The sequence below is a fragment of the Kryptolebias marmoratus genome, linkage group LG23 (genome assembly GCF_001649575.2).
Source record: "Kryptolebias marmoratus isolate JLee-2015 linkage group LG23, ASM164957v2, whole genome shotgun sequence".
In the NCBI taxonomy this organism is placed as follows: Eukaryota; Metazoa; Chordata; class Actinopteri; order Cyprinodontiformes; family Rivulidae; genus Kryptolebias; species Kryptolebias marmoratus.
The window spans coordinates 12,552,281-12,578,206 of NC_051452.1; the positions used below are offsets into that span (position 1 = coordinate 12,552,281).

Sequence of the window (25,926 nt, forward strand, 5' to 3'; positions counted from 1 at the left end):
GGGTACAGCACAGGTTGAAGGACTGGGAGATAAAGTTAGAGAGGCCAGACTGAGATGGTTTGGACATGTGCAGAGGAGGGACAGTGGGTATATTGGTAGGACGATGTTAGAGATGCAGCTGTCAGGAAAAAGACAAAGAGGAGATATATGGATGCAGTTAGAGAGGACAGGAGGTAGTTGGAGTGAGGACAGAGGACGCAGAAGACAGAGTTAGAGTTAGATGGAGGAGGATGACTTGATGTGGCAACCCCTGAAAAGGGAACAGCCGAAATAAGAAATATAATTAATAACTAACCTATTTATTTGTAGGTTAAAGTAATACGTGGACATGTTTGATGTTGTACCAAAAACCTTTTTTTTTGTCTTGCTTACAAAATGTCATATAGTTATCTTAGAAAAAGTCTTGATGGCTGATTACAAATTAAAATAGCTTTTAATGGTATTTTTACCCTATTATATTAATTGGCTGTATCAGTTTAGGATTAGGAGGAACTCGTGTTCTGACATGTCTTTTCCTGCAGAGTTTAAACACTTCAGGTCGTTTAAATTAGACCAGCAGACGACAAACAACAGAAACAACAACTCAAGCATTTAGGTAAAACATTTACATTAAATCTGACACATTTAAACGCCTTTGTTTGAAGTATAATATGAGAGAGGGGTTTTCAAAATAAAAGTCTTCGTCGTCACTGACGTTTCTGTGTATAAACCAGTCACGGATAACTATCTAAAAAAAAAATTAAAACGATTAAATAAATACTTTGACGCGTCTTTGTTTATAACTTCTGTTTACTGTAAAACGAGTGAGTTTATTAAACGGACAAAAAGGAAAATATTTTATTTATTTTCTAATTTTCCACCGAGCTTAAAAGGTAGCTGAGGCACGAGCCAGCAGAACTAACAACAAATAAAGGAGTTACCGTGTTTTCTTGTAGTTTAAAACGAGCCTGTCCTTCTCATTCGGCTACATGGTGACACTTCCGGTTGCAGTTAAACCTTTCCCCCGAGAAACAAGAGCGGAACGTTTCTCACTATAGCGTTGTTTCGTGCTGTCGAGGTTTTTTTTTCTTCTTCTGCTTAAATTCTAATATTCTCTACGTTTTAGTTAGTTTGTTTTTTCTTTAGTTTTTATTCAGTTTACTTACATAAAAAAGAAATACTCTAAACATAAAAGCACACTTCCGGCGAACGTGTTGTTGTTATTCTAAGCCCGAGCAGCAGAGGGCAGCAGAGAGGCGCTGCGGATGCCCTCTCAGGTGCATTCAGGTTGTTTACAACCTTCAGCCCGAGCAGATAAGAAAGCAGACTAATAATATTCAGGGTGGAGTTTCCCGTCACTGTGAAGACAACTCAGGAACAGAGTCCACTGAATGTGGCTTGTTTATTACAGCCTGCCGTGATGTTTTCAGGTCCTCAGCCGCTGTCTGCTCAGAGTTCATCAAGTTTGTTGGCAGCTCCTGTGTGCGACGATGAGCCTGTTTACTCAGTTCAAACTATTAGCTCTACGTCAGGAATGTAATCATATCTGGCATTTTCCCCTGTGACATCCTTGTTTTGACCCGCTGCTGGTAAACAGCCAAGCGCTTACGGTAATGTCATCCGAGGAATTTATCCAAGTGACGCCTAAAGAGCTAAAGTATCCGCGGCTTGTCAGGTTGAGTGCCTCACCCGTGCTTGTTTGTCGTAAACATCAGGGCCTGGATCAATGACAACGACTTTCAGCCACTACCAAGTCAAATTTTAGCTTGATGTCTGCAAAACCCACTGAGCTGTGGCCTATTTTTGTCAGTTAGCTTTATTAAAATCTGCCCAGTCACTCATAAGATATTTAGCTAACAAATGAGCCAACATTAAATCACAAAGTGACATTAAACTGAGAAAGGAACGGCATTTTTCAGTGAGAAGCTGAAACTGTGTTGCTAAAACAAGCAGAACAGCAGCTAAAGATAATGTTTGAAAACAAACTTTAATACTGAAACTAAAATGAGCAAAACAGATGCTCGTGATGAGATTAGAAAATATCTAAAAACAGCTAAATACTAGCTTCATTTAATGGAACAGATGCAATAGCTAAAATCAGCAGGTAAAATTAGCTAAACTATAGCCAAGAGCTAAAAGTAGAATGGTAGCTGAAAGCTAAATGCAACAAAATAGTTAAAAACTAAAAGTTGCAGAGCAGTAGCTAAATTTAAATCATATGCTATCGATAATATTTAAAAAGTTAAAATGGAAGCTTAAACCAAAAATAAAATAAGCTAAACATAAGCTAAGCAACAAAGCAGCTTAAATGAGCAAACCTGTAGGCTAAAAGTAAGAGAAATGTAGCTATGAGCTAAATGCAAAAGAACAGTAGCTAGAAGCTAAAAGTAGCAGCGCAATGGCTACATTTAGCAAAACAGAATATTAAATAACAGAAGCTAAAAATATCAAAACACTTGCTAACATTAGCTCAACATATGATGTGGCTAAAATCAGCAATAGAACGGTTAAAATTAGCAAATCTGGAACTAAAGGTTATTAGCAGGAGAAATGTAGCTAAAAGCTAAATGCAAAAAAGTAGCAGGAAGCTAAAAGGAGAAGAATAGTAGCTAAATTTTGCAAAACAGAGGCTAAACATAATATGAAACAGAAGGTAAAAGAGAAGCTAAAATAAGTGAAAGAGCAGCTAAACTGGGCAAAAGCTGTAGGCAGGATAAAAACTTAGATTCAGAGTTTTTGAGCAATGCATATCTATGGGGGAATTTTTTTTTAAAGTATAAAAATGATAAAAATGATTATTAGCACACTACTTCTGATGGAGCTGTGGTTAAACCAGGACAAAGTACACAGAAGTGGTTTGAGTCAAAACTACAAACAAACAAACATTAAAACAATAGTGTGAACGCTGACTCAGCATTCACACAGTGAGTAAAACAAAGGTAAAAACAAGAAGAAGAAGAATAAAAGAGGTCACATTTAATGGGAAAGACAACAGATGAAATCTGTTGTTGCCTCGTCAGCAGCCCATATTTGGTGTTTCCTGCTTCCTGCTGCCAGCAGGGAGCGCAGCGTGTCCGTGCAGCCGGAGCTTGGCAGCAGGGCTCCCTGAGTCACACGTAGGCTGGGAGGTTGTTTACGTTTCTGCTGCTGCAGCTGCAGCCGAGGACCCTGGGATACGTGCGGCGATGGGGAGGAGCGCCGTTCGCAGCGAGTTCTCCCCTCCGGCAGTGAACTCCCTGTCCTTTCACATGACAAACAGCCTCTGCAGAGGCCGCCATGCTGCACGCCTGTGTACAGTCGGTGCACGATGAGGAGGGGAGGGGAGGGGAGGGGGGGGAGCAGTGTCCATCATGCAGCAAGCAGAGGGTGTGGGGGGTGGTTACATAAGCCCTGCTGGATGTTCTGCTGCACTGCAACAACAGGGCGACCTGCGAGGCCGTAAACAAGTGATGTCACTGCTTCCGTGGCACGCATCGGCCTGAGGGCTGAAGGCAGGAAGGAGGTCTGCGGCGCCGGGCCAGGGCCGAGGGAGACTTTCAGCCGTCGCACGGTGGCTCAGGGGTCAGCACCCGAAAACATGTCGACCGTTCAGTTCGACCGAGCGGACAGGCGGGCCAACGGGGGGGGGGGACGAGCAGAGGGCCCGGCAGCGCCCGCTTACCTGAGGGGGAATCTTTCCATCTACTCGTTCCCGGCCCCGTGCACACGCTGCTGAACACGCAGCTGAAAGGCCGGCTAAACTGCCTCAGAGAAGGTGAAAGGTGGTTTCCTGAAGAGAACACCCTTTACTGGAAGAGCCATTAAGACTTCGGCACATATTTCGGCCTCATTAAGGTGACGGGGCAGGTTGTAGCTCCTCCTGACGTACTCGTTCACAAACCAAGATCTAGCTCTATAGATTTCTCACACGTGACGTAGTTGTGTCTTTAACAGCGGCTCAACGTGATGGTGTAGATGTTTCTCTGCTTTAATGCACCTGATTTGAATGAATGAGTGATTAACAGGTTCCTGCAGAACATGACGACCGGCTGAAGAGCAGAGAAACAGCTAAAACCTGCAGGACGGTGGCCCTCCGGGACCAGGACTGGGCACCACTGGGCAAAAGGATCGTTCAGCTCGTTTCTTTACTGTTCAGAGGTTTGACGAGAGAGGTTTGGGGCCCAAAATGCAGAGAGAAATGAGAACTGCAAAAACAAAGCTAAATGCAAAAATGGGAAAAAGGGTAGCTAAAAGCTAGAATTGGCAAAACAGTAGCTAAGACTGGGAAAGCAGACGCTAAAATCTAAAACTTGCAAAACAGCAGCTAAGAGAAAAATTTAAAAAACAAACTCTGAATGCTAAAACTTGCAAAATGTAGTTAAAAGTCAAGACTGGCAAAACAGTAGCTTCAAGTTAAAACTAGCGAGATAGCAGCTGAAACCTAAACCAGTGAAATAGTAGCTACAAGCTAAAACTATCACAACTGTTACTAAAAGCCAAGGCTGGCAAACATTAGGAAAAAAATAGCTCAAAACTAAAACAAGCAAAACTGTGGCTAAAAGCCAAGAGAAATACAAACAAATGGAGCGTTTTCCAGACTAAAAATATACAAATACGCCGTAGATCATTTTTCAGAAGCTAACTTTTGTTGCTTCATGTAGTAATTTTATTGCTGTTGTATGTCTGAATATCTTTCTAATATGTTTAGTTTTATTTAGTTAGGTTTCCATCATGAACTGTCAGAAAGTCTCACCAGTTTTCATCTCTTCATCCACAAGATGACTTAAAAAATTATGAATGGATTTTCAGGAAACATCAAACACGGTGCAAGGAACAAGGGATTAAATTTAGGTGGCGATCCGGTCAAAGGTCAAGGTCAGAGATCAGCCCGTGCTCTGACTCTGCAGCTGTGGAACAGGAATGTGAAACTCCACAGCTGGACACCTCATGGGTCAAGGGTGATCACCACTGATTTCAAGATCACGGGGTCAAAGGTCAACATCCTAGTTGACCTTGGGCTCTAACTCTGCAACAGTGTAATGTAAAAAAGCCCAACTCCACAGCTGGACACCCCATGGGTCAAGGATGATCACGCATGATTTCAGGGGGACGGGGTCAAAGGTCAACGTCACAGATGACCTTGTGCTCTAAATATGCAACCATGTAACGGAGGAAAATTACACTGCACAGTTGAACACCTCTTAGGTCAAGGGTGATCACGACTGATTTTAAGCTCATGGGGTCAAAGGTCAAGAGCAAAGTTGACCTGGTGCTCTAACTCTGCAACAGTGTAACGTAGGAATGTCAAACTGCACAGCTGGACACCTCATGGGTCAAAGATGATGACTGTTGATTTCAAGGTTCTTGAGGTCAAAGGTCCCAGGTTAAAACCTTCTCTGTGCTCCTACATGTGACCTTTTTGTTTCCTCCACCAAGGAGGTTCTGTTTCCGGCCGTGTCCGCTGGTTTGTTTGTCTGAACTGATCATTGCGCCACGCTGTTCAAAGTTCAAGATGAAACCTGCCTTTTGCTTCCAGGGGATTCGTGTTTACTCGTTCCGTTTGTTTACCTGATTTAAGCCCGTCGCACAAAGGATGCCGTGTCTATTTCCCTTTTGGCAAAGCGCTCCGGAAGGCACCAGCTGAAGCTGAGGCAGCTTAAATCGATATGCGTCAGAGGGAGCGTGAGCGTGCGCCTTCAGAACACTTTGTACCCGACACAAGCAGCTCCTAATGTGCATTTCCCAGCAGATGTTTTATAAACAGAATAAAGGGGGGGGGGAGGAGCCTCGCCAAAGCTGCTTTTGATGCACTGCCGCCCGGAGCGCGCGTGAACCGCACGGTCCTGATTCCAGAGAAGACTGAGACCGGGAGATCCTGTTCGCCTAAATTACAGCCCAAACAATCCCTTCTTGTTGTTCTTCACGCAGACGGTACAACAAGGCGGCGTTCGATGCTCTTCTCAAGACGTCACTGTTTAACATCCGTAACGCTTCTCCCTCTGCGCTCTGCGCGTCTCTCCGGGGCTTTGGGAATGACATAATTTGACATCAAATCCGCCCGATGAGAGCGTCTGCCGCCAGTCCAGCTGAGTTACATCATGAGACAGAACAACGCCGCCTTGACGACCTCGTGTCCCGGCGTCAGGTAACAACCTGTTTGGCAGTAAAGTGAAGTCCGAACAAAGGTCCGATTGGTTTGGCTGTAATGGCAGCGGGTAGCAAAACGAAAAATAAACAAACCTCCAGAAGCCACAAAATTAGCCAAACCAGAGTCCACCTGCGGTCAGTCGTAGCGTGGAATGGTCTCTGTGTCCCGACAGGCCGAACCCCTCTTATCGTGCTCAGAACAGCATTCCTACAGTGGAGCACGGTGGTGGCATCGTCATGATGTGGGGACGTGTTTCATCAGCACCGACGGGGAAACTGGACAGCATTAAAGGATAAAACGTAAATCGCACAACTGACATTAGATGACATTAAATGCTGACAGCGCCGACAAGCTAACAGCTAGTCAGAGGCCGAAGTGAATGGCCGCCTGCAACGTCGATAACGTCGTAAAATGTTAACGCTAAATGTTTATGTCCAGCTGTTACAGCAGAAATATTACGAACTGACAAAACAGTAGCCAAAAGCTAAAATTAGCAAAACAGTAGCTCGATGTAAAAATGAGCAAAACGGTAGCAAAAAGCTAGTATTGGCAAAACGCTAGCTAAAATTCAAAACTAGCAATAGCTAAGACTGTAAAAGCAATTGTTAAATGCTGAGACTGGCAGTGGCTAAAAGTAAAACTAGCAAAGCACTGGGTAAAAGCTAAAACTAGCAAAACAGAGCTAAAAGCAAGACTGGAAAGAAGTAGCTAAAAGCTCAGAATGGTAAAACTGTGGCTGAAAGCTGAGACCAGCAAACCAGTTGCTAAAAGTTAAAGCTAGCAACACAGCAGCTGAAACCTATAACCATCAAAACAGTAGCTGAAAGCCAAAACTAACAAAATATAGCAAAAAGCAAGACTGGAAAACCAGTAACTTAAAGCTAAGAATGGCAAAGCAAGAGCTTAAAAAGAAGCTAAAAGCTAAGAGTAGTAGTTTTGGCTTTTAGCCAAAACTAGCAAAACAGTGTCTGAAAGCTAAGACCAGAAAAGCAGCTGTGGGATGCTAGGACAAGTAAAATAGTAGCTGAAAGCCCAAACTAGCAAAACTAAAGGTTAAAACAAGCAAACCTGTAAAAACCCCTGAAGGAAGTGCTACAGCTATATGCTGCTGCCACTATTAGCCCTTGCAAAAACCCACGTAGTTAGAAGGTGAAACAGTGTTGGTGTGAGCCGCTATAAAATGTTTGATTTTGGAGTCAGTTTAAGACAATGGTGATCCACTTCGGCCTTGGTCGTGCTCAGACTAGCCTTTCACTCATTGGCCGTTCAAAGAGCTATCTACAGCAGGTAAGATATTAACTGCTCATAACTTTGCCACAAGGGCCCACTTGCAGTCTTGGCATTTATTTTTCCAGGATTTTCCTCCAATCAGGTTGTAAAATGGATCGAAGGTTACGTTCTGAACACCGGCGGCGGTGACTGAGCCTCCTTATCTGACTGTTTACTTTTGAACTTCCTGAGCTGCGGAGCTTCAGCAACAACACAAGTCAGCTCGCTGTTATCAAGTCACATCAGAGGCTGATATCTGGACAGTATCAGCAGAGAGGCTGCACCTTCTTATGCAACCTTGTGCTACGACCTGCCCTGCTAGAAGGAGCAAAGCTGCACGAGAACAACTCCTTACATAACATTTATATTCCTGAGTAAGCACTATGGGTTGTGTTTCTGCGTCTGCTTGTCTGTCTGTTAGCAAAATATCTCATGAACAACTACACAAATTTTAATGAAACTTTCAGGAAATAGTTATTTGATGTGCATCTACAGATGATTAACTTTTGGAGTCAATCCAATAATAAGATGGCTGTGACAGCTAGTTCTTCGAAATACAAAAATGGCTGTAACTCAGCCAATTTCACAGATGTGGAGCTGAAATTTGGTGTGGTAGTAGCTAAGAGTAATCCCCAACATATAATATGAGCGCTACAGATTGTGCAAGATCTTTGCCTAAAACATTGACATTAACTAATGATGTCAACCCTGTTTGTCTGTTAGCAAAATATCTCATGAACCATTGGATGGATTTGAACAAAATTCTCAGAAAGTAACCTTTGGATGTGCATCTACAAGTGATTATCTTTTGGAGTCAATCCAATTTAGGATGGTCGCCACAGCTAATCTTTAGCAAACACAAAACTGGCGATAATGCAGTCAAATTGTCTTCCAGGTATGCTAGGCCTTTGCTATTTGATTTTTTCTGTTTTGCCACATGGATTCAGATGATTTGCACAGTAAAATGTAGCTCTTGGCCGAAGCTGAATTTATTTATGGATGAGTGTAATATTGAGCGACTACAATCTGGACGCTCGTAAACAAACATTTGTTCTCACTCACCTGTTTTTACAAGGAGCAGGACGGAAGACGCCCAGCTCTGTGATACTGTAAGTCATAAATAATTACAAGCGTTCTTTTTTTTTTTTTTTTGCCTGCGATAACGTGACCGCAGCCCGCAACAAGCCTTAAACCGAACAGCCAGTTCAAACCACAAAGGTTGCAAACTGCTATTAAGTCATAATAAAGTCGTGTCAATGTGTTCAAAACAAACGGCTTATCAATGGGGTTGGTTAATTATCAGCAATCACTTACTACTGGGCTAGGGTTCACCCCAAGAGTTTATGAAAAACTCAAATCTTCATACAAATGCAGACGGAATCATAGAGTTGGATGTTATAAAACTATAAAACGCAGAATGTCATGAAATGTGATTTCCACATTTCATGCTGGCAATAAACAAGACTATTTCGGCTCCTTTAGCCTCCTGCCTGTGACGTTAGAAGACAAAATGTGGAGGTGACGAATAAAACATGAAGCTGAGGCAAAAACTCTGCAGCTGGCGTCCAGAATTTAATGTTTATAGCAAAACAATATCCACATAATATCCATAAACTACTTTTTAGGAAGTTTAGGTGGCTTATAATTTACTGAAAACGCACAAAAACGTGTTACAACCAAACAGTTAGATCAAAGCAGAAGAACAAGCTAACATTAGCTTAACACTTCAGCTAACTCGAGCTAATGTTAGCTTATTACTTCAAATAACTTGAGCTAACGTTAGGTTACCACCCCAGCTAACATTAGCTTATCACTGTAGCTAACTCAAGTTGATGTTAGCTTATCACTTCAGCAAACTTCAGCTAACATTAGGTTATCTCCTTAGCTAACTTGAGCAAATGTTAGCTTAGAACTTCAGCTGACTCGAGCTAACGTTAGCTTATCACTTTAGCTAACTTGAGCAAATATTAGGGCTTCACCTTAGCAAAGTTAAGTTGACGTTAGCTTATCACTTCAGCTAACTAGAGCTAATGCTAGCTTACCACTTCATCTAATAAGAGATAAAGTTAGGTTATCACTTTAGCTAACTTGAGTTAATGCTAGCTTATTACTTCAGCTACCTTGAGCTAATATTAATGTATCATTCAGCTAACTCAAGTAGACGTTAGCTTGTGACTTAACTTAATTCAAGCTAACATTAGCGTATATCTTCAAGTAACTCAAGATAACATAATTAATCATAATTACGAAGGTACTAAATGTATACAAATATGCACACATTTAAAGAATGGTAATCTGTTTGCACAGTCTCAGCCTTCCACATACAAAGAACAGAGATAATAATAATTTTAAAAAAACATTGGTAATTATAATGTATCATAATGTCATCAAATTACAAAACCTGATGCACAGATCAAAGGGATGCTAACAGAGGACGTTAAGTTAACGTGTTTTTCGATTTCCTGATTAAACAGACTTGACCTTCACAGAAAGTTTGACAATAAATCAATACTGATCCAGATGATCTGCACCTCTGGAGCACGGCTGCATTTGGCTGCCTCCGTACCGATAAGCCATGTGGACTTCTGCTCACAAAGCTCCGTCCATAACAAGGACAAACCCAAGCATCGGGACCATGTTTTCCTTCAAGACATTTACCGCAAAAACAGCGTACTAACCGGTGTTCCCAGCACACCTGCAGGTGTCTAGTTTTATGTTGGTTCGCCATCTTGTTTGCATCTGTTTCACACCTGCACACGTGTTCTGGGTGCAGGGATAAATTTGTCCCTGAGGGTTTTTATTTTTTCTGTTGTTGATGGGTACAGCGTCTTTGCGTGCCGACGCTCCCGGTTAAGCCCCTCCGAGTGTGCATCTCCGTCTGACTCTGCCATGTTCGGTAAGCTTTAGCCCCGTGGCTGGCATGTTCCACGAATGATTTACTAGGCTGCGGCGCACGCACGCACTCGTGTGTTATCTCAGTTCAGTGAGTTGTTGCTGTGCTTCTGGGGTAGGACTCCTGTAGTGGCATAGCTCCTTGTGACACGTCCACCACTCCTTCGTTTGGTCTTCGTGGGCCAAAGAATTCAAGTCCTATCAGTTAGCTGGGCTAACAGAACGTCAGTACAGGGGCCATAACATATCTGATTGCGACACACGTTAACATGGGATATTCATTATCTGGCAAACAAACGTTTACCAAACGTCCCGTTAAAAATAGCCCCATTCAGACGCCCACGTACTTCCCGCGTTAGGACATCGGTGCCGCAAGTTTATGTGGAAACTTATGGGCCTTTGCTCGTTGATTCCCAGTGCGGTAAAAGGCCGATTTTCTCCAGGCGTTCAGACGCATCGGTACGGGGCGGCAGTGGGAAACAAGCTCTGGAAAGAGATTGATTTCGCTTGTCATGAGCGCAGAACGAGGTCAGTATTTGGCAGATGAGGGGACATCTCCACGAGATTTCAATGGGAACACGTTTGGGCTAAGGCTGTGTGCGTTTCCACTGTGTTGGAGATAAGTGGGCCTTTTATCTTCTGTTGTGCGACGGTAAAAGCCCCATTATTGATCATAAAAGCAAATTCAGATCACTTAGCGTTCTTTACCACTCAGGTTGTTCCTGTGTGCGTTAGGTAAAACCTGGCAGAGCGTATGAAGTCACGGGACAGCGTACAGGTGGGGTAACGTAATACCAAAGAGGGAAGGGTTTAGGTCATTTCCAAACAACTTGGAGTCCATCATTCTACACAGAGAAGGATTATTCACAAGTGGAAAACATTTAGGACAGCTGCCATTGTTCCTAAGGATGGACGTCCCCGAAAATTCACCCCAAAGGTCAGACCGTGCAACACTCAGACTCTGTGGGCCTCAGTTAACAGGTTAAAGGTTAAAGGTCATCACAGGACAATGAGAAAAAGACCAAACAAGTATTGCTCATTTGGAAGGGTTGCCAGGAATTCTTTACTTTCTAAAAAAGAAAAAAAAAAAAAAAACATAACAGCAGGACTTAGGTTACGAAGTTTCAGGTCCATTGGACAGATGGGACCAAAGTTGAGATGTTTACCCATGATGCACAGCGCCGTAATTGGGGGGGGAAACCCAAACACATCACATCAGCACGAACACCCCAACTGTCTAGCACGGTGGTGGAGGTGTGATGGTTTGGGCTCCTTGCAGTCATTGAGTGGACCATGAACTCCTCTGTAGACCAAAGGATTAAGACGTCTGTCTGACAGCTGAAGCTTGGACCAAACTGAGTCATGATGCAACAGAACAATGATCCCAAACACAGCAGCTAATCTACAACAGAACGGCGCAAATAAAAGAAAAGAAAAGATTCAAGGTGATGTAATGGTCCAGTCAAACCTCAACCTGCTTGAAACCCTGCGGGGGGACCTGAGTAGAGCAAATGTCTCCGAACCTCAATGAACTGAAGCAAAGTTGGAAAGAAGAGTGGGCCAAAATTCTTACATAATGATGTGAGAAACCTACTAATTCAAGTTACTGCTGCTGAAGGTGGTTCTACAGCTGTAAACCTACTAAATCACGGGGTGGACTTAGTTTTTCACACAGCTTTTCTGTTTTATCTTTGTTTTTTGCGTAACAAATAATGGCTCGGTGCGACCTGTCTGTTGTGTGTTTTTGTTCACTTGAGGTTAGATTTGAATCATTTTAGAACCTGGTCATTTTTAACATGTTCTGATGTGTAAAAGCTTAGATTTGAAAGGAAGTGGACTTGGTTTTTTTCCCCATGTTTGGCTGACCAACACCGCAAGGGTCGTAGTATTGAGCTGTTGGCCTGCGTGTGAGCCGGCGTGGACATGTGTGTTCCTCCGTGGCCTTGGTGACGGACCCAATCGGACTTTCTGATCGCTTAAGCCTTACGTAATTCCACGTTCCACTCAGCAGGTAAACAAGCTGCGGGGCGTGGGGTCAAAACGCAGCGAGGTCCCGGCTCGCCTGCGGAACCAGGCACTTAAGCCCGTGGCAGATCCCAGCCTCGGTGACCCACATGGCTCCGAAGCAAAGCTCTCATTAGATCTGTGTGGCTTACAGAGCTCAGTAAACAAAACGTATCGGAGGCTGTGCCTTGCACAGTCAGCTGTTTGGGGCTGGAATATAGTGGAGGGTCAAGTAGTGCTCAGAGAATGTAACATGCTGAAGATAGACAAACACACAGGGCCTTGTGGGATACTGATGTTTAGATGATTCGCCAGAGAAGAAGTCATATTAGCCTGCGTGGTGCTTGAGCTAAGAGGCTGTTAGCTTAGCATCTGAACGCAGTTACCTCAAAAGTCAGGGAACGCCGTGAGATCCGACTTTACCGCGTTCCAGACGCAACTCATAAAACAGTAACATTTGCTAACAGCCATTAGCATTACAAGCCGATACCGATGGATTTCTCCTCCTTCTGTGTGCTCAAACATGAGCAACATGTTCACTGATAGTGGATGGACAGGTGTGTGTGTGTGTGTGACTGGATTACTGAGATACACACCAACAGCGGTGACAATAAAAAGTTTATTACTGCAGCAATCACCACTCATTAATGCACGTGTCAGCCATATTGGATGGAGCAGTTGGTTAGCTCTGAAAATGGACGGATGAACACTGTTTCTCAGTGTTTAGTTAAATGTACGTCAGGTGTTCTAAGTGTGCTGGATTTGTGAGACTGAATCGCACAGGATTATTTCTTTTCTTTGCTGTGTCACGCTGCGCTGAATCAAAACTCGTTAAACTGCACTGCATCGTGTCTGTTTCTGCTGCGCATATATTGTTGGGAGTGCATCGAGACGTATTTCAGCCAAAGGCCAGAGATGCGCAAACTATTTCACACTCCATTATAAAAAAGTGAAGATCAACCATCTTGTACTGATTCATGGATGCACTGTAGGCAGTGCAACTGCGTCAGTATCATGAGTAAAGCTTAAACTGTATTGTGGTTGAAGCCTGAATTTTACCGTAATTAAAGCCTGAATTACCTCGTGATTAAAGCCTGAATTACCTCGTGATTAAAGCCTGAATTGTATTGTGATTAAATCCTGAATTTTACCAAAATAAAAGCCTTAATTGTATTGTGATTAAAGCCTGAACTTTACCGTAATTAAAACCTGAATTTTACTGTAATAAAGCCTGAATTGTATCGTGATTAAAGCCCGAATTTTACCATAATTAAAGCCTGAATTGTATTGTGATTAAAGCCTTAATTTTACCATGGTTAAAGCCTGAATTTTACCGTAATTAAAGCCTGAATTTTACCGTAATTAAAACCTTAATTTTACTGTAATAAAGCCTGAATTGTATTGTGATTAAAGCCTGAATTGTATTGTATCGGTTTTTGCTGGTCCTGTCTTGTCGTTGAATCAAATCATTTTTAGTGCATCAATAAATGTTTCAACCACAGGCTAGAACTGCACAGCTAGAGTTCTAAATTTGTTTTTTGGGTTTTGTTTTGTTTTGTTACACAGAAAAGGACGTTCCATTCGAAATAACAAATATTGTTGATGGCATTTCAAAGTCCTCTCCATGGCTCTGCTTGTCAATGACTATTTTATTTGTTTTGTTTGCCCTCAGGCAGTAAAGGTTAGAAACACAGATGGAAACATGGATAATCCCACGGGATTTGAGCCCGTGACTGTTTGTGTGCACCAAACTCACCAGAATGCCTAATCTCACCTTGATTGTTACGCGTGTTTTCCAACACATTTGGATTAAATGTCAAACGAACTGGAATTTGTGTTTCTGTTGTCTGTTCATTTACGGTGGTGTTTTTATCCTCGATACACACCAGATTACTGTAGATGCCTTCAAAACTTGTAATCTTTAACCGCTTTAGCCATTTTTTTTTTCTTTATTATTATTTTTAAGCACCATGAATCTAGGGATAGAAATACCATCTCAACTTAAACATCTTGACTGTTTTTTTTAATAAATAGTAATAATATTGTTGACTTTCCTGATCAGAGCTGGCTTTAGTGTTTTTGTTGAGCATGTAATTAAAAAAAATTAAACTTATGTCATAAATTATGTTAAGAGTCAAACATATTTTGTGATCAAACTATAGTTGAAACCAGTTGTTTTTGTAGACTGGAGAAAAAGACAACCATTTTTTTCTTACTATCTAACAATAAACCAGACTAAAGCTTTCCTGTTAGAGGTCAGATAGTTCAAAGTCACAACAATACTGGCCTTTAAACAGTTCAGAAAAGCCTATATGGTGATGTCATAGCTTTGGAAGCTTCTGATTGGTTAACAGACACCATTCGGGTTACCTGGAGACACACCTGTGGATTTGTTTTAAGGCTCACCTCAAACACTCTGCTTCTTTGTGGGTCATTATGGGAAAATCCAAAGAAATCAACAAAGATAGCAGGAAGAGAACTCGCTGGTTCATCCTTGGGTACAATTTCCAGCTACCTGAAGGTTCATCTGTTCAAACATTTATACACAAGTATGACCACCATGGTAATGTCCTGCCATCATACCGCTCAGGAAGGAGACGGTTAAAACTCGACTGTTTGGCTACGATGACCCTCGTTAAATTTGGAGGGAAAAGAGGGGAAGCTTGTTAGTCTGAGAACACCATCCTAACTGTGAAGTACGGGGGTGGCAGCATCATGATGTGGGGGTGTTTTGCTGAAGGAGGGACTGGTGCCCTTTACAAAATAGATGGCATCATGAGAAAAGAACATTATGTGGAAATATTAGAGCAGCATCTCAAGACATCAAACAGGAAGTTAATGCTTGGACACAAATGGGTCTTCAAATGGACAACGGCCCTCAGCATACTGCCAGATTAGTTACAAAGAGGCTTGAGGACAACAGAGTCAGCCGTCACAAAGCCCTGATATAATCCCAGAGAAAGTTTGCAGGCAGAGCTGGAAAGGCGACAAACCTGACTCAGTTCCATCAGTTCTGTCAAAACTCCAGCAAACTGTCGAGAGAAGCTTGACCCAAGTCATACAGTTTAAAAGAAATGCTACCAAATACTAAGATAATGGATGGAAACCTGTGACTTTGAAGAAAGTTAAGCAAATAGACATAATTTTGGGAATTCCAACTGACAGAAAACAGTAGTGGTTTAGTCTGACAGTGAAACTGAACACTGAGTTCCTTTTTCCTGCTTGACTTTTCTATCGAAAGACAGAAAACCCAACCTGAAACATGTTTCCAATGACACCATTATTAGCTGCAAGTCATGATAGCATGTGGAAAACAAAGCCTCCAGGCTACTCAGGCGGCACAGGCTGTGATCTGTCGTAGCTCCGAACTGGCACATGAACAGGATGACTAATTGACTCAGCCTGCTAACTAATTATAGCGTAAAGCCATCAATCAGTCACGCTGAAATATGTGCCAGCGCTTCCTTGGCTCTCTCAGGGAACTGTTGTTCCTGAGAATTTCCTTTCTCGAAATGGCGTGTGGGCCAGCAGGCTGGGAGTCCCCCCCCCTTCTCTGCGCTGGTGCTGGCGCGTGGTAAACACCAGCAGGAGAGGCCGGACGCAGTGGGCAGGACCGGGGGGGGACTCCGCATGCTGTTTCGAGCACGTGTAGTCGGGAGACACGAAAAACAGCGGCGAGTGGAGGTTTCCGTTCTCACATGCGTACACAGAGCTCCCTGCCAACATGAGCAATGTGTTCGCTTGCTGTGGATTTTACAAACGTGACATAATATACTGGTTTAAAGAAATGCAAGGCTGTCCTGTTAACCATCCACGTCCCGTTATTGTGGGTCAGATCACAGTGCCTGCACACAATTCATTTTGAAGAAGTGGGTTTGACCAGACCTTTAATTCTTGAATTAGACTTGGTTTAATGTCTTTTAACCAAAGATATTTCTACTCTGGGGTGCATGGTGGTGCAGTGGTTAGAGCTGTCGCTTCCCAACAAGAAGGTCGCAGGGTCGCCTCCCTGCCTGGGGTCTTCCTGGGTGGAGTTTGCATGTTCTCCCTGTGCTCACGTGGGTTTACCGGTTTCTCTGGTTTTATCCCACAGACCAAAAACATGCATGTTAGGTTCACTGGTAACTCTAAAAATGTCCCAAGTTGTGAGTGAAAGTGTCTCGTTTGTCTCTATGTGTCCCTGTGATGGACTGGAGACTTGTCCAGGGTGTCCTCTGCCTCTTGCACAGTGACGGCTGGAGATAGGCACCAGCTTCATGTAAATGGAGTACATGGATGAATTCCCACTCTGATTTGTGTTTGTGCTAGCCCAATAGTGGTAGTTTCTTCCGGGATTAGTTGAAGACTCTTGCAAGAAAATGCACAGATTTTCACTTGAAGCTAAACTGAACGGCACGTTTTCGTGAACTCCCGGCAAAAATTTGCCAAGGGTTTGGATAGATTTGAACTAAAATAGTAACTGAATTGATAAAAGCTCCACCTGTCCCCAATGACTGGGACTAATCTGGGAGGAAATATGTCGGACGCGTTCAAAAAGGAAACGCTTCAGGACGTTCAGAAAACTCCCTTGTCATTTGTAATTTGTTTCCAACAGTCACAGCCCGATGAGATGCTGCTTTTGGGTCAAAACGACCTTCATAGGAGCGTTAAACCTGCTTATTGTCACTTATTGTTGTTAGCATTTAGCTGTGCAACCTAGCTAGGAATTTGGAAATCATGATTTAAAGCGGCTAATAACTACTCTTACTTTGATAAATCACCATTTTTTATTTTAACCTAATAAAGTAGAGCTCAAACCAGTGCCTTTAGCCAACAAAACCCCGGTTGTTTACATAAACACGTTTGACAAATTCTCTTAAACTACAAATTTTTCAATAAAACAATTACTTTTGTTGCGTACTTCATTCAGGATTTGGTCACTGTCAGTAATTCTATGGTGAAAAGAACCTATATGCCTAAGATCCCGTCCACACTACTCCCGATATTCTTTTAAATGGATTTTTGTTATTGTATGTGTTGACAGTACACAACTGTCAAGCAGGGTGGCAGTAGCATCATGCTGTGGTACTGATGAACTACACAATGTGTATGGAATAATGAAGAAGGGGGAACTTCCTCCAAAACCTTCGACTTTACCTCAAATCACCAGCTGGATGGGTAAAACTTGGACACAGTTAAGCGTCCCAAGAAGACAGTAACTCTGAACACAGAGCTGGTTTCTGATTGGATAAAGCAGGCGGACAATGAGCTCCTGGAATGGCCGAATCAAACCTCAAACCGATAGATGGGTTTGTGCCAGAAAACCCAACCAATCTAACGAAACTCAGCTGTAAAATGGTTTCAAACCGTAAACATTTAGTTGACACCATGGCTCAACATTTGCTGCCACAGGAAGACCCAGTGGTGGGTTAAAAACTCCATTTTTGACCCTGGTAGCACGTTTTTGCTGGTCTTTTTACGATATATGTCAGTGTGTTATGTTTTGAGAAGGGGATAAGCGTCTCCGTGAGGAGCCAGAGCTGGCGACTGTAAGTGGGTCACAGCTCCGTCCGCTGAGCCGGGCTGAAACCCTCCTTAGGCTGATTCGGGGCGAAATAATGGGGCCATCCACTCCCAATCCCCCCCACCCCCCCTCCGCAGCCTCAGCGCGGCACGGCAGCGAGCTGCCAGGGCAGTCCAGGGTCGGACAGAGATGCTCTGAGACCCTCTGATATGCTGTAATCTACGGCACACGTGCTGCTTCGGCTTACGGTGCAACGAGTCCTAACTCCTGAGAGTTTAGGATCAATCCTACTTTTTTTATTTTGTGAATACTGATTCAGCACTTATTGTATAGTTTTCCTGAGTTTAATTCTTTTTGTACACTTTTTGCAGTTTTCTTCTGCATCCTTTATGCTATTTTAGCCATTTGTTTCAAATCAAAATGTTCAGCTCGTTCAAGAGATGGCAGCTATCTTTTTATTGTTTATACTTCATTTATATCTTTTATACTATTTTAAAAATATTGTTTTTACCAATATAGCTTTTAACTTGCATTTTGCTCCTTTTTATTTTTAGTTGCCCTTTCCTTTTTTTTATGTTTTTACTTTTAGCTAGCCTTTTGCTATTTTTAGCTTCTAGCTAACAGTTTGCTGTTTTTAGCTAGCCTTTAAACAATTTTAATAAAAGTGTAACTACATTTAGCTTCTCCTACCATTTTACTACTTTTAGTTTTCAGCTGGACTTTGTTATTTTTAACTAGCCTTTTGCTACTTTTAGCTTCTAGCTAACGGTTTGCAACTTTCAGCTAGTTTTTTGACACTTTTAGCTAGCCTTAAACTACTTTTAGCTTTACCTAGCATTTTGATACTTTTACTTTTTTTAGCAAGCCTTTGTTGTTTTTAGCTTTTAGCTAACATTGTGCTAGTTTTAATTTTTAGTTAGCTTTTTGCTACTTTTAGCTTTTATGTATTTGCTGTTTTAAGCTAGCCTTTTGACACTTTGCTAGCCTTTAACTGTTTTTAGCTTTTCCTACCATTTTGCTACTTTTAGTTTACAACTAATCTTTTGTCATTTTTAGCTTCTCGTTTGCCTTTTGCTACTTTTAGCTAGTCTTTTGAAACTTTTAGCTAGCTTTCAACTAACATTTTGCTACTTTTAGTATTTTTAGCAAGCCTTTGTTATTTCTAATTTTTAGCTGGCCTTTTGCTACTTTTAGCTAATCCTTTGTCACTCCCGCTTTTAGCTAGCCTTTTGGTATGCTTAGCTTTAGTTAGTGTTTTGCTACTTTTTACATTTAGCTAGCATTTTTTTTCTTTTAGCTTTGGGAAAACAGTTTCTGCTTCTTCAGCATTTAACAGCATAAGTCATTTTGCTTATAATATTCACATTTCTATGATTATTATTATTATAGTTCCTCCATGTTTTGTACCCCTCAGCAGTCAGGATTATGTTCCAGGTTTTTATCTGTCGTCCTGTTAGATTCATGGAGCTGTTTCTCATATAAAACTTTTCTGACATGTCCGTGTTGGGAGCGTGTGAACAGCTCGTCAGCACGTGCCCGCGTCTAATAGTGATCAAATCCACCCTCAGCTGCTTATTTGGTCCAACAGGTTTGGAGCGAGCCGCCCTAATGAGATCTCCTTCACTGAAGCGACACGAGCCGCGCCGCTTCGAACGGGAAGCGTAAGTGAGCTTTAAAGCCCTCCGACCACATATGGCTGATCAGCCTGGGTGCCGCCAGCATCTCTGAGGTGTGGAGATGCTTACCCATAATGCACAGCACACCTCATACTGACTGTCAAGCACGGCGGTGGAGGGGTGATGAAGAAAAACACTACGCATGACGGCAGTTTGTGTTTGAGCTCAAAACCTCGACTGTCGATCTCCACCAGATTTGACGAATCTTTATTTCGCAATCTGCCCTACGTCTCGCAGAGAAGAACCAAAACCACCGAAGATAAAAGACGTCTGCTTCCGTGGCCTCGTGTGGTTTGGCCTCAGAGTCTAAATATGACCCACAAAGCTACGAGGGAAGTGTGTGTTCAAACAGAAGGTTATGGGGAACACAATGTTCCTGTGAAGGCTCTTATATAAGGCTTGTTTCTGCCTGGCAGCAGAACAGCGTAACTCTGCTAATTAATACCAGCTAGACGTGCTTCCTCACAGGCCGGGGGCCAAATTATTGCACGAGCACCGGGTTACGTTAGAGTCGGCATCGCCAGGACCTCCACGATCCTCCTCGCCATCTGGAGGTGGCCTCCTGTCGCTCATTTGGACTTAACCCTAACCTCTAGCCTCGGGAATCAAGGCTCGGCCACTGGACGGCCTGGCTCAGGGTGAGGCCTCGCTAACCCACGTCCAGGCTAGAGACATCGAGCTCCTTGTAGACCCAGGACACGCGGACAGACTACGGCCCGGGAACGCCTTGGAGTCCTCCTGAAATCCTGGAAGGAGGAGACTGTGGAGAAAGACGTCTGGGCCTCCCCCACCGGCTCAGGCGTGAAAACAGACCTGTTCAGGACAGAGACAGGATGTCCTTCACCGGGGACAGGAAGCAATTTGACTCGACTCCAGTTAACTAGAACTCAAGATAACTTGAGTTAACTAGTATTATTTCAAGATAACTTCTCATCTTGAGCCCTGTTATCCTAAGATAAAGTAAATAACTCAAGAAATATCTAATTAATTTGAGATGAATAACTTGTGTTGAAACTACTAACATGGTAACTAAATAATCTGGAGATAAAGTCATGAAAATAAACTATGAAGCCTGCATCCTCTCAGCTTCTGTACAAATTAATATAAACTTATAGTAAAAAAAATGTTAGAATTGTAATTCCATTAAAAAAAAAACTAAATTATTATTATTCAGACTGGAAGAGACGAGCTGTTACGGGACAACAAATAGGAAAAACACAGTTTTAACTCTTTAAATAGTCTTTTATTTTTGTTGGTTGCTATTCATAATTAATACAGACAAAAGAAAAAAAACAAAAACAATACTCAACTACCAGAAGTTATAAATCAATAATTATCTCTCGTGAGCGTCACAATAAACAGTATGTCGAATTATGTACAATGGAAGACAAAAAAAACATTCAAACTGAGTCAATTAGTACAGAATGGTCCACACGGAGACACAAAAATGCCGGGGGAAAAAAAAAATGCTTGTCAAGACCAAAAACTTCCCAGCAATGACCAAAGGAAACACTTGGCAGAAAGAGAAATATACACGGAGCCAAATGGCTCCTATTTAACAAGAAAAGAAGAAGAATCAGAAGAAGAAAATGTTACATTTGGTTCCAAAGTTGTAAACTAGATTTTATTCATGTCACTATTGCATATGCCGTTAGGTAAAGTGTGTCAACAAGGCAAAGAGAGCTCTATAATAAAATAAACATGGATTTTAGTTTTCATATAATCACAGAAACTGTGAGGGGGGTGGGGCATCCAATATACTGTACACCCCCAGAACAAAACCCCCGTCCCTGTTTGAAAAACCGTAGATAGATAGATTTAAATTTACCAACTCTATGTATATCCAAGAAGTTCTTCTTAAACTCTTCTTTTATGTACAGCTATATACAAGGTTTAAAACTCTGATAAATAGATACCATAAGTTAGCTCGCTCCGACATTATTCAACACTTGTTTCGACCGTTGAAAACGCGCAGCGTTCCCCACCGGCTCCGAGATACATTCAGACATTTTACAGTCGTACAATCTGCTTTACGTCTAAAAGAAAAGAAAAAAAAAAAAGGGGGGCTTGGAGCCAAGTTGGGAGTCGGCAGAGTGGACGACGCAAAAAGAGCGCAGTCCAAAATGCTGAGGAGAGTGCTTGCGAAACCTAGGCGGCCATTTTGGAGGATCTACGTTACGGTTTTATGTCAACTTTTAAATGAGATTTTTGTTTCCCCCTTTGTGGACTTTGTAGTTTACTTCTGAATTAAAGACCGTTTTCATGTTGCGTCATTTATCTGACAACACAAGGCTTGAACTGATGAATCAAAGCGGTATGCTACATGTTAGCATTTATCATATGCTGAAAGTTCTTCATACCTCTAAGAAATGAGGTATAAGAGGAATTAATTGACCACATTAGAATTTATTTGCCAAAAAAAATATTTACTTTAATAGTTATAGTCAATTAGCAACTAGTGAGTTGTGGTAGCTAACAGTAGCTGAATCCAGCTGTGACGTGCTACATTTTAGTATTCCTCATTATTTCTTAAAAGTTATATATAATCACTTAAAATATTTTTGAAATTTGGAAAATTATATATTTTTTACACTATGAAGCTCATTTGCTGTAAAACATTGGGATAATTTTGATAATTATGGTTCATTAGCAACTCGTAAATTGTGTTAGCTAAAACAAGCTAAATCCAGTTGTGACGTGCTACATGTTAGCATTTCTCATTATGTCTAAAGTTACATATATTTACTTAAATATTTATGAAATTAGTATATATATTTCTACTTTGGAGTTCCTTTGCTGTAAAACATTGGAACAACTTTATAATTACAGTTCATTAGCAACAGGGTAATTGTGTTAGCTAAAATTAGCGGGACTGGGTTGTGATACGCTACTTGTTAGCATTTATTGAATTAATAAATTTAAACATACTCACTTTAGAAATACTTTTAAACTTAACAGAAAAGTATTCCCCCCCCAATTTGTCATTTATTGGCTGTAAAACATTGATAGAATTTCAAAGGTATGGTTCATTATCCACTGGTTTGTTGCATTAGCTAAAGCTAGCAGGATCCTGCTGTGAGACGCTACAGTTTAGCGTTCCTCGTTACGCTTGAAGTAGCACGTAACAACTTTAAAATGACCTCTGAACTTCAGAGAAAATTAACAAAAATGTCCACTTTAGATTTTAAAAGCTGTAAAACGTAAAACACAGTTATGGTCTATTTGCGACCGGTCAGTTATTGTTAGCCGATATTAGCGAAACTCTGTTGTGACACGCTACATGTTAGCGAGGTTCATTATGCTTTAGGTTTTACGTACTCTCTTTAAAAAATACTTGTACGCTTAAAACAAGAACGAACACATTTTCTACATCGTTACATTTCAGTATTGAGGTCCATTAGCGAACGGTTGATGATGCTAGCTAGCGTGTTAGCTTGGCTGACTTACTGAGCTACACGGACTTTCCAATGTCGCAGAACTGTTGTGAATTTACAAATGAATATACTAACACCCCTAATTTGATATAATACTTTTGAGCTAGCTAGTTGTTTTAATTCTTTCAGATGTGTAGTGAACCTCCATAATGGCGCCACGTGTGACTGTAAGCCTCTTTTCTACCACGTTTTCAGTGCCTTTTTCTCCTTTGCTTAAGCCCCACATCGTGGATTCGAAAGTCTCCGCTTTGCCCCCAACCTCTACAGTTTTTTTTGTTTTTATTTTTTTGGCTCCAAACCTCTTATCACCACCACAACGAGACAGCTGTCCAGTCAAACGATATCACAGCAGGACGGCCTGCGTCGACCCGAACGGCAGGCCGTAGGTTCGAAGGTAGGAGTGTGTGCGCGTGAGGTTTTTTTCAGGCTCAAGTGACTGAGGATTGGCGGGAGGTACAGTGCCTGGTGTTTCAGGGTCCGAGCTCAGTTACTACGACATGCATAAACATATGCCCCACAAAAACAGAAACTGGGTTCAATAAGAAATGATCGATTACGAAAATACTCTCGATATTATCAGAATAGAATCGGATCTCCAGCAGCCAAACTGGTTCAGTACATTTCCCGAAACAATATATTTTAACTGGAAAACTCAGCATTTTCCCACAATAGAATAACAATAGATTGTAGATCCAATAGAATGTAGATCCAAACAAACATACCTTAATAGAATATTTATCTTATATTTAATAAAAAACATAAAGACAGTATACACATTAAGGCATTGGGCAGGTCTTATCAGACATTCAGCATCCAAAAATAAATAAAGTATCTAATGTAAATATATATATATAGAGAGAGAGAGTCAGTGTACCTTGGTATCCTCCCTCCGTAGGGCGTTGTTCACTAGCATACCAGTTTATCGCATTTTCTCTCAAACACACTCAGACACAAACTACCCTTGAGTAAATAAATAGTATTTGTGTACCATAGGAGCTCGTCTGACTATCTTCGCTTCTGTGCTTGTGCCGAAATTCAGGTCACAGGAGAAAATGGCCTCTCAGAGTGCGGGGGAAACACGAGACGTACGAACACACATCCAGGGACACACCTGTCCCGCCGTTGGCCATTCGCGCCGGGAATACACGGTGACCTGCTTAATTTTCTTTCTTTCTTTTTTTTTTTCCTTGCATTATGTGTGTGTGTGTGTGAGAGAGCGGCTTGTGACGCCGACAGCCCACGCCGTCTTTTTCGTCTCGTCCTTTAGGTTTACGTCGGTTTGGAGTTTTGAAGCAGCAGGTCGAGACGCCAAGTCCGAGGACAGTCGAGTCCTTCAGTCTGGAAGAGACGACAAGAGAAAGAAAGCAGGTTAATGGAAATGTTCCAACGTTTTTAACGGTCCCGTCGTATATTATTTACATAATAGCGCTTGCGAGCTTTTACGGCTCCATAAAACTGGAATTTCTATGGTTTTACACACAAACTACGCTACTCTGGATATATATTTATTTATTTTTCTTCATATTTGTTTCCCTATCTGCACAAAGCAGCACAAACATCCACATAATCGACACATCAAACAAAGACATGCACCGTGATTTTCAAATATTCAGTGTTTAGTTCAAATAAAACGAGCAAATTCAAGGAATTAATGCGCCCCGACAGTCATTTTCTGATAACACCTACAGCTTACCCACCTCTAGAAAAAAATTAATTAAAAAAAGTGTCTGTTTCTGCCATTGTATTTTATTTTGAAAGGGTTATTAAGTGGAAACCATGGTCCTGGGTGAGCTCGAGCATCCTTCTCTCTGCCACGTCGATCCGTTGGACCGGTGTAACTCAAGGAATACAACAGGACTAGCAGCAGCCACGCCTTGGCCTGAAGCCTCGCTGTCATTGGAGGGTTTTCTGGCTCCGGGACTTGGAGGGAGCAAACTAATCCATCTCAAGTCCTAACCACGTCATTTTAAACGTAAAAAACATGGCTAATTATTTACCTAAACTGCCCATCCTTTATTAAAATATATGTTAAAAAAAGGCCTAAATCTGGGTCGTTTTGACCCAAGGCCATCTGGAGGGTGAACTTGGCTGAAGAGTTATTACGTTTTCAAATTTATTTTCGAACCAAAACTAGGTTTTTCCTTCGCTACCATTTACAATTTCCTCTCAGAAGCCATATTTGGAACTCAATCGAAGAATTAAGGAGCGAGAAGACTCGGAAATAAAACAGTAAAAACGCCTCCATATTTGTTTGAGGTTCTAGGGTTCGGCATTGCCGTTTTCTGAAAGGCTCCGTGTTTTGACTCTGCATGAACTCAACACAAACAAAATGGTTGAAAATCATTAATTAATTTCTCCTCCTAAAAACCTTATTTGTGTGGACGGACGCTTACTGGAATTAGCTGTAAGCGTCCATCATGGTACAAGGGACAAGGGGTTAAATTCTAGTGCTGATCAGGTCAAAGGTCAAGGCCACAGATGAGCCAATGCTCCAACTCTGCAGCTGTATAAAAGGAATGATAAACTCCATGAGGGTGATCACCATTGATTTCAAGGTCATGATGGTCAAAGCTCAACATCACAGCTGATCTAGTGCTCTAACTGTACCAAACTGCACAGCTGGACACCTCATGGGGTCAAAGGTCAAGCCACTTTTGCAGCAGTTTAACGTCTGTTCCCAATACTGGAACAGACTAAATACTGCAAAACAACGGACAGGAAATGGCCTTTTGTGGGTAAAAAAAGAAGAAGAAGAAGAAAAAAAAAAACACCACAGGACATATTTTTAACTAAATGTTCTTAAATCCACAGCCTTCTCTTCCTGCCATGTTCCTGCACGCCGAAGCCATCGGAAGCCGAGCGTTCTCAGATCTGTTTGTTCTTCGACGGCGCTCCCCGTAAACAACACCAGCAGCAATTAGGCGGCCCCTCGGAGACGGGAGAACCCGAGAGGGCCGGGAGAACACCGTGTTACTGTACAGCGTGGACCCATTCAGACGCAGAGGATTGTTTACGTGGCAAAACAAAAAAAAAAAAAAAAAA

At 42.0% G+C, this 25,926-nt stretch overlaps 3 protein-coding genes and 1 long non-coding RNA gene across 4 annotated transcripts in view; 1 reads left to right on the forward strand and 3 right to left on the reverse strand.

Annotated features, from left to right (window-relative positions):
* Positions 1-1,023, reverse strand: part of lig4 (ligase IV, DNA, ATP-dependent) — a 7,100-nt gene extending 6,077 nt beyond the window's left edge. The window contains exon 1 of the mRNA XM_017437296.3: positions 921-1,023. The gene's annotated coding sequence lies outside the window, so the exon portion shown is untranslated. The remainder of the gene's footprint in view (positions 1-920) is intronic.
* Positions 1-25,926, reverse strand: part of LOC108244131 (NLR family CARD domain-containing protein 3) — a 1,204,881-nt gene that overhangs the window by 926,714 nt on the left and 252,241 nt on the right. The gene's annotated exons all lie outside the window — the stretch shown is intronic.
* Positions 20,672-25,926, reverse strand: part of LOC108248502 (insulin receptor substrate 2-like) — a 15,341-nt gene continuing 10,086 nt past the window's right edge. Inside the window, exon 3 of the mRNA XM_017437320.3 lies at positions 20,672-24,222. Within this exon, the coding sequence (XP_017292809.1) occupies positions 24,218-24,222 (5 nt within the window). The 3' untranslated portion in view covers positions 20,672-24,217. The remainder of the gene's footprint in view (positions 24,223-25,926) is intronic.
* On the forward strand, positions 24,116-25,926 carry LOC119616734. The gene is made up of 2 exons (XR_005232739.1): positions 24,116-24,252; positions 24,643-25,926. It is a non-coding gene; the product is annotated as an uncharacterized LOC119616734 (long non-coding RNA).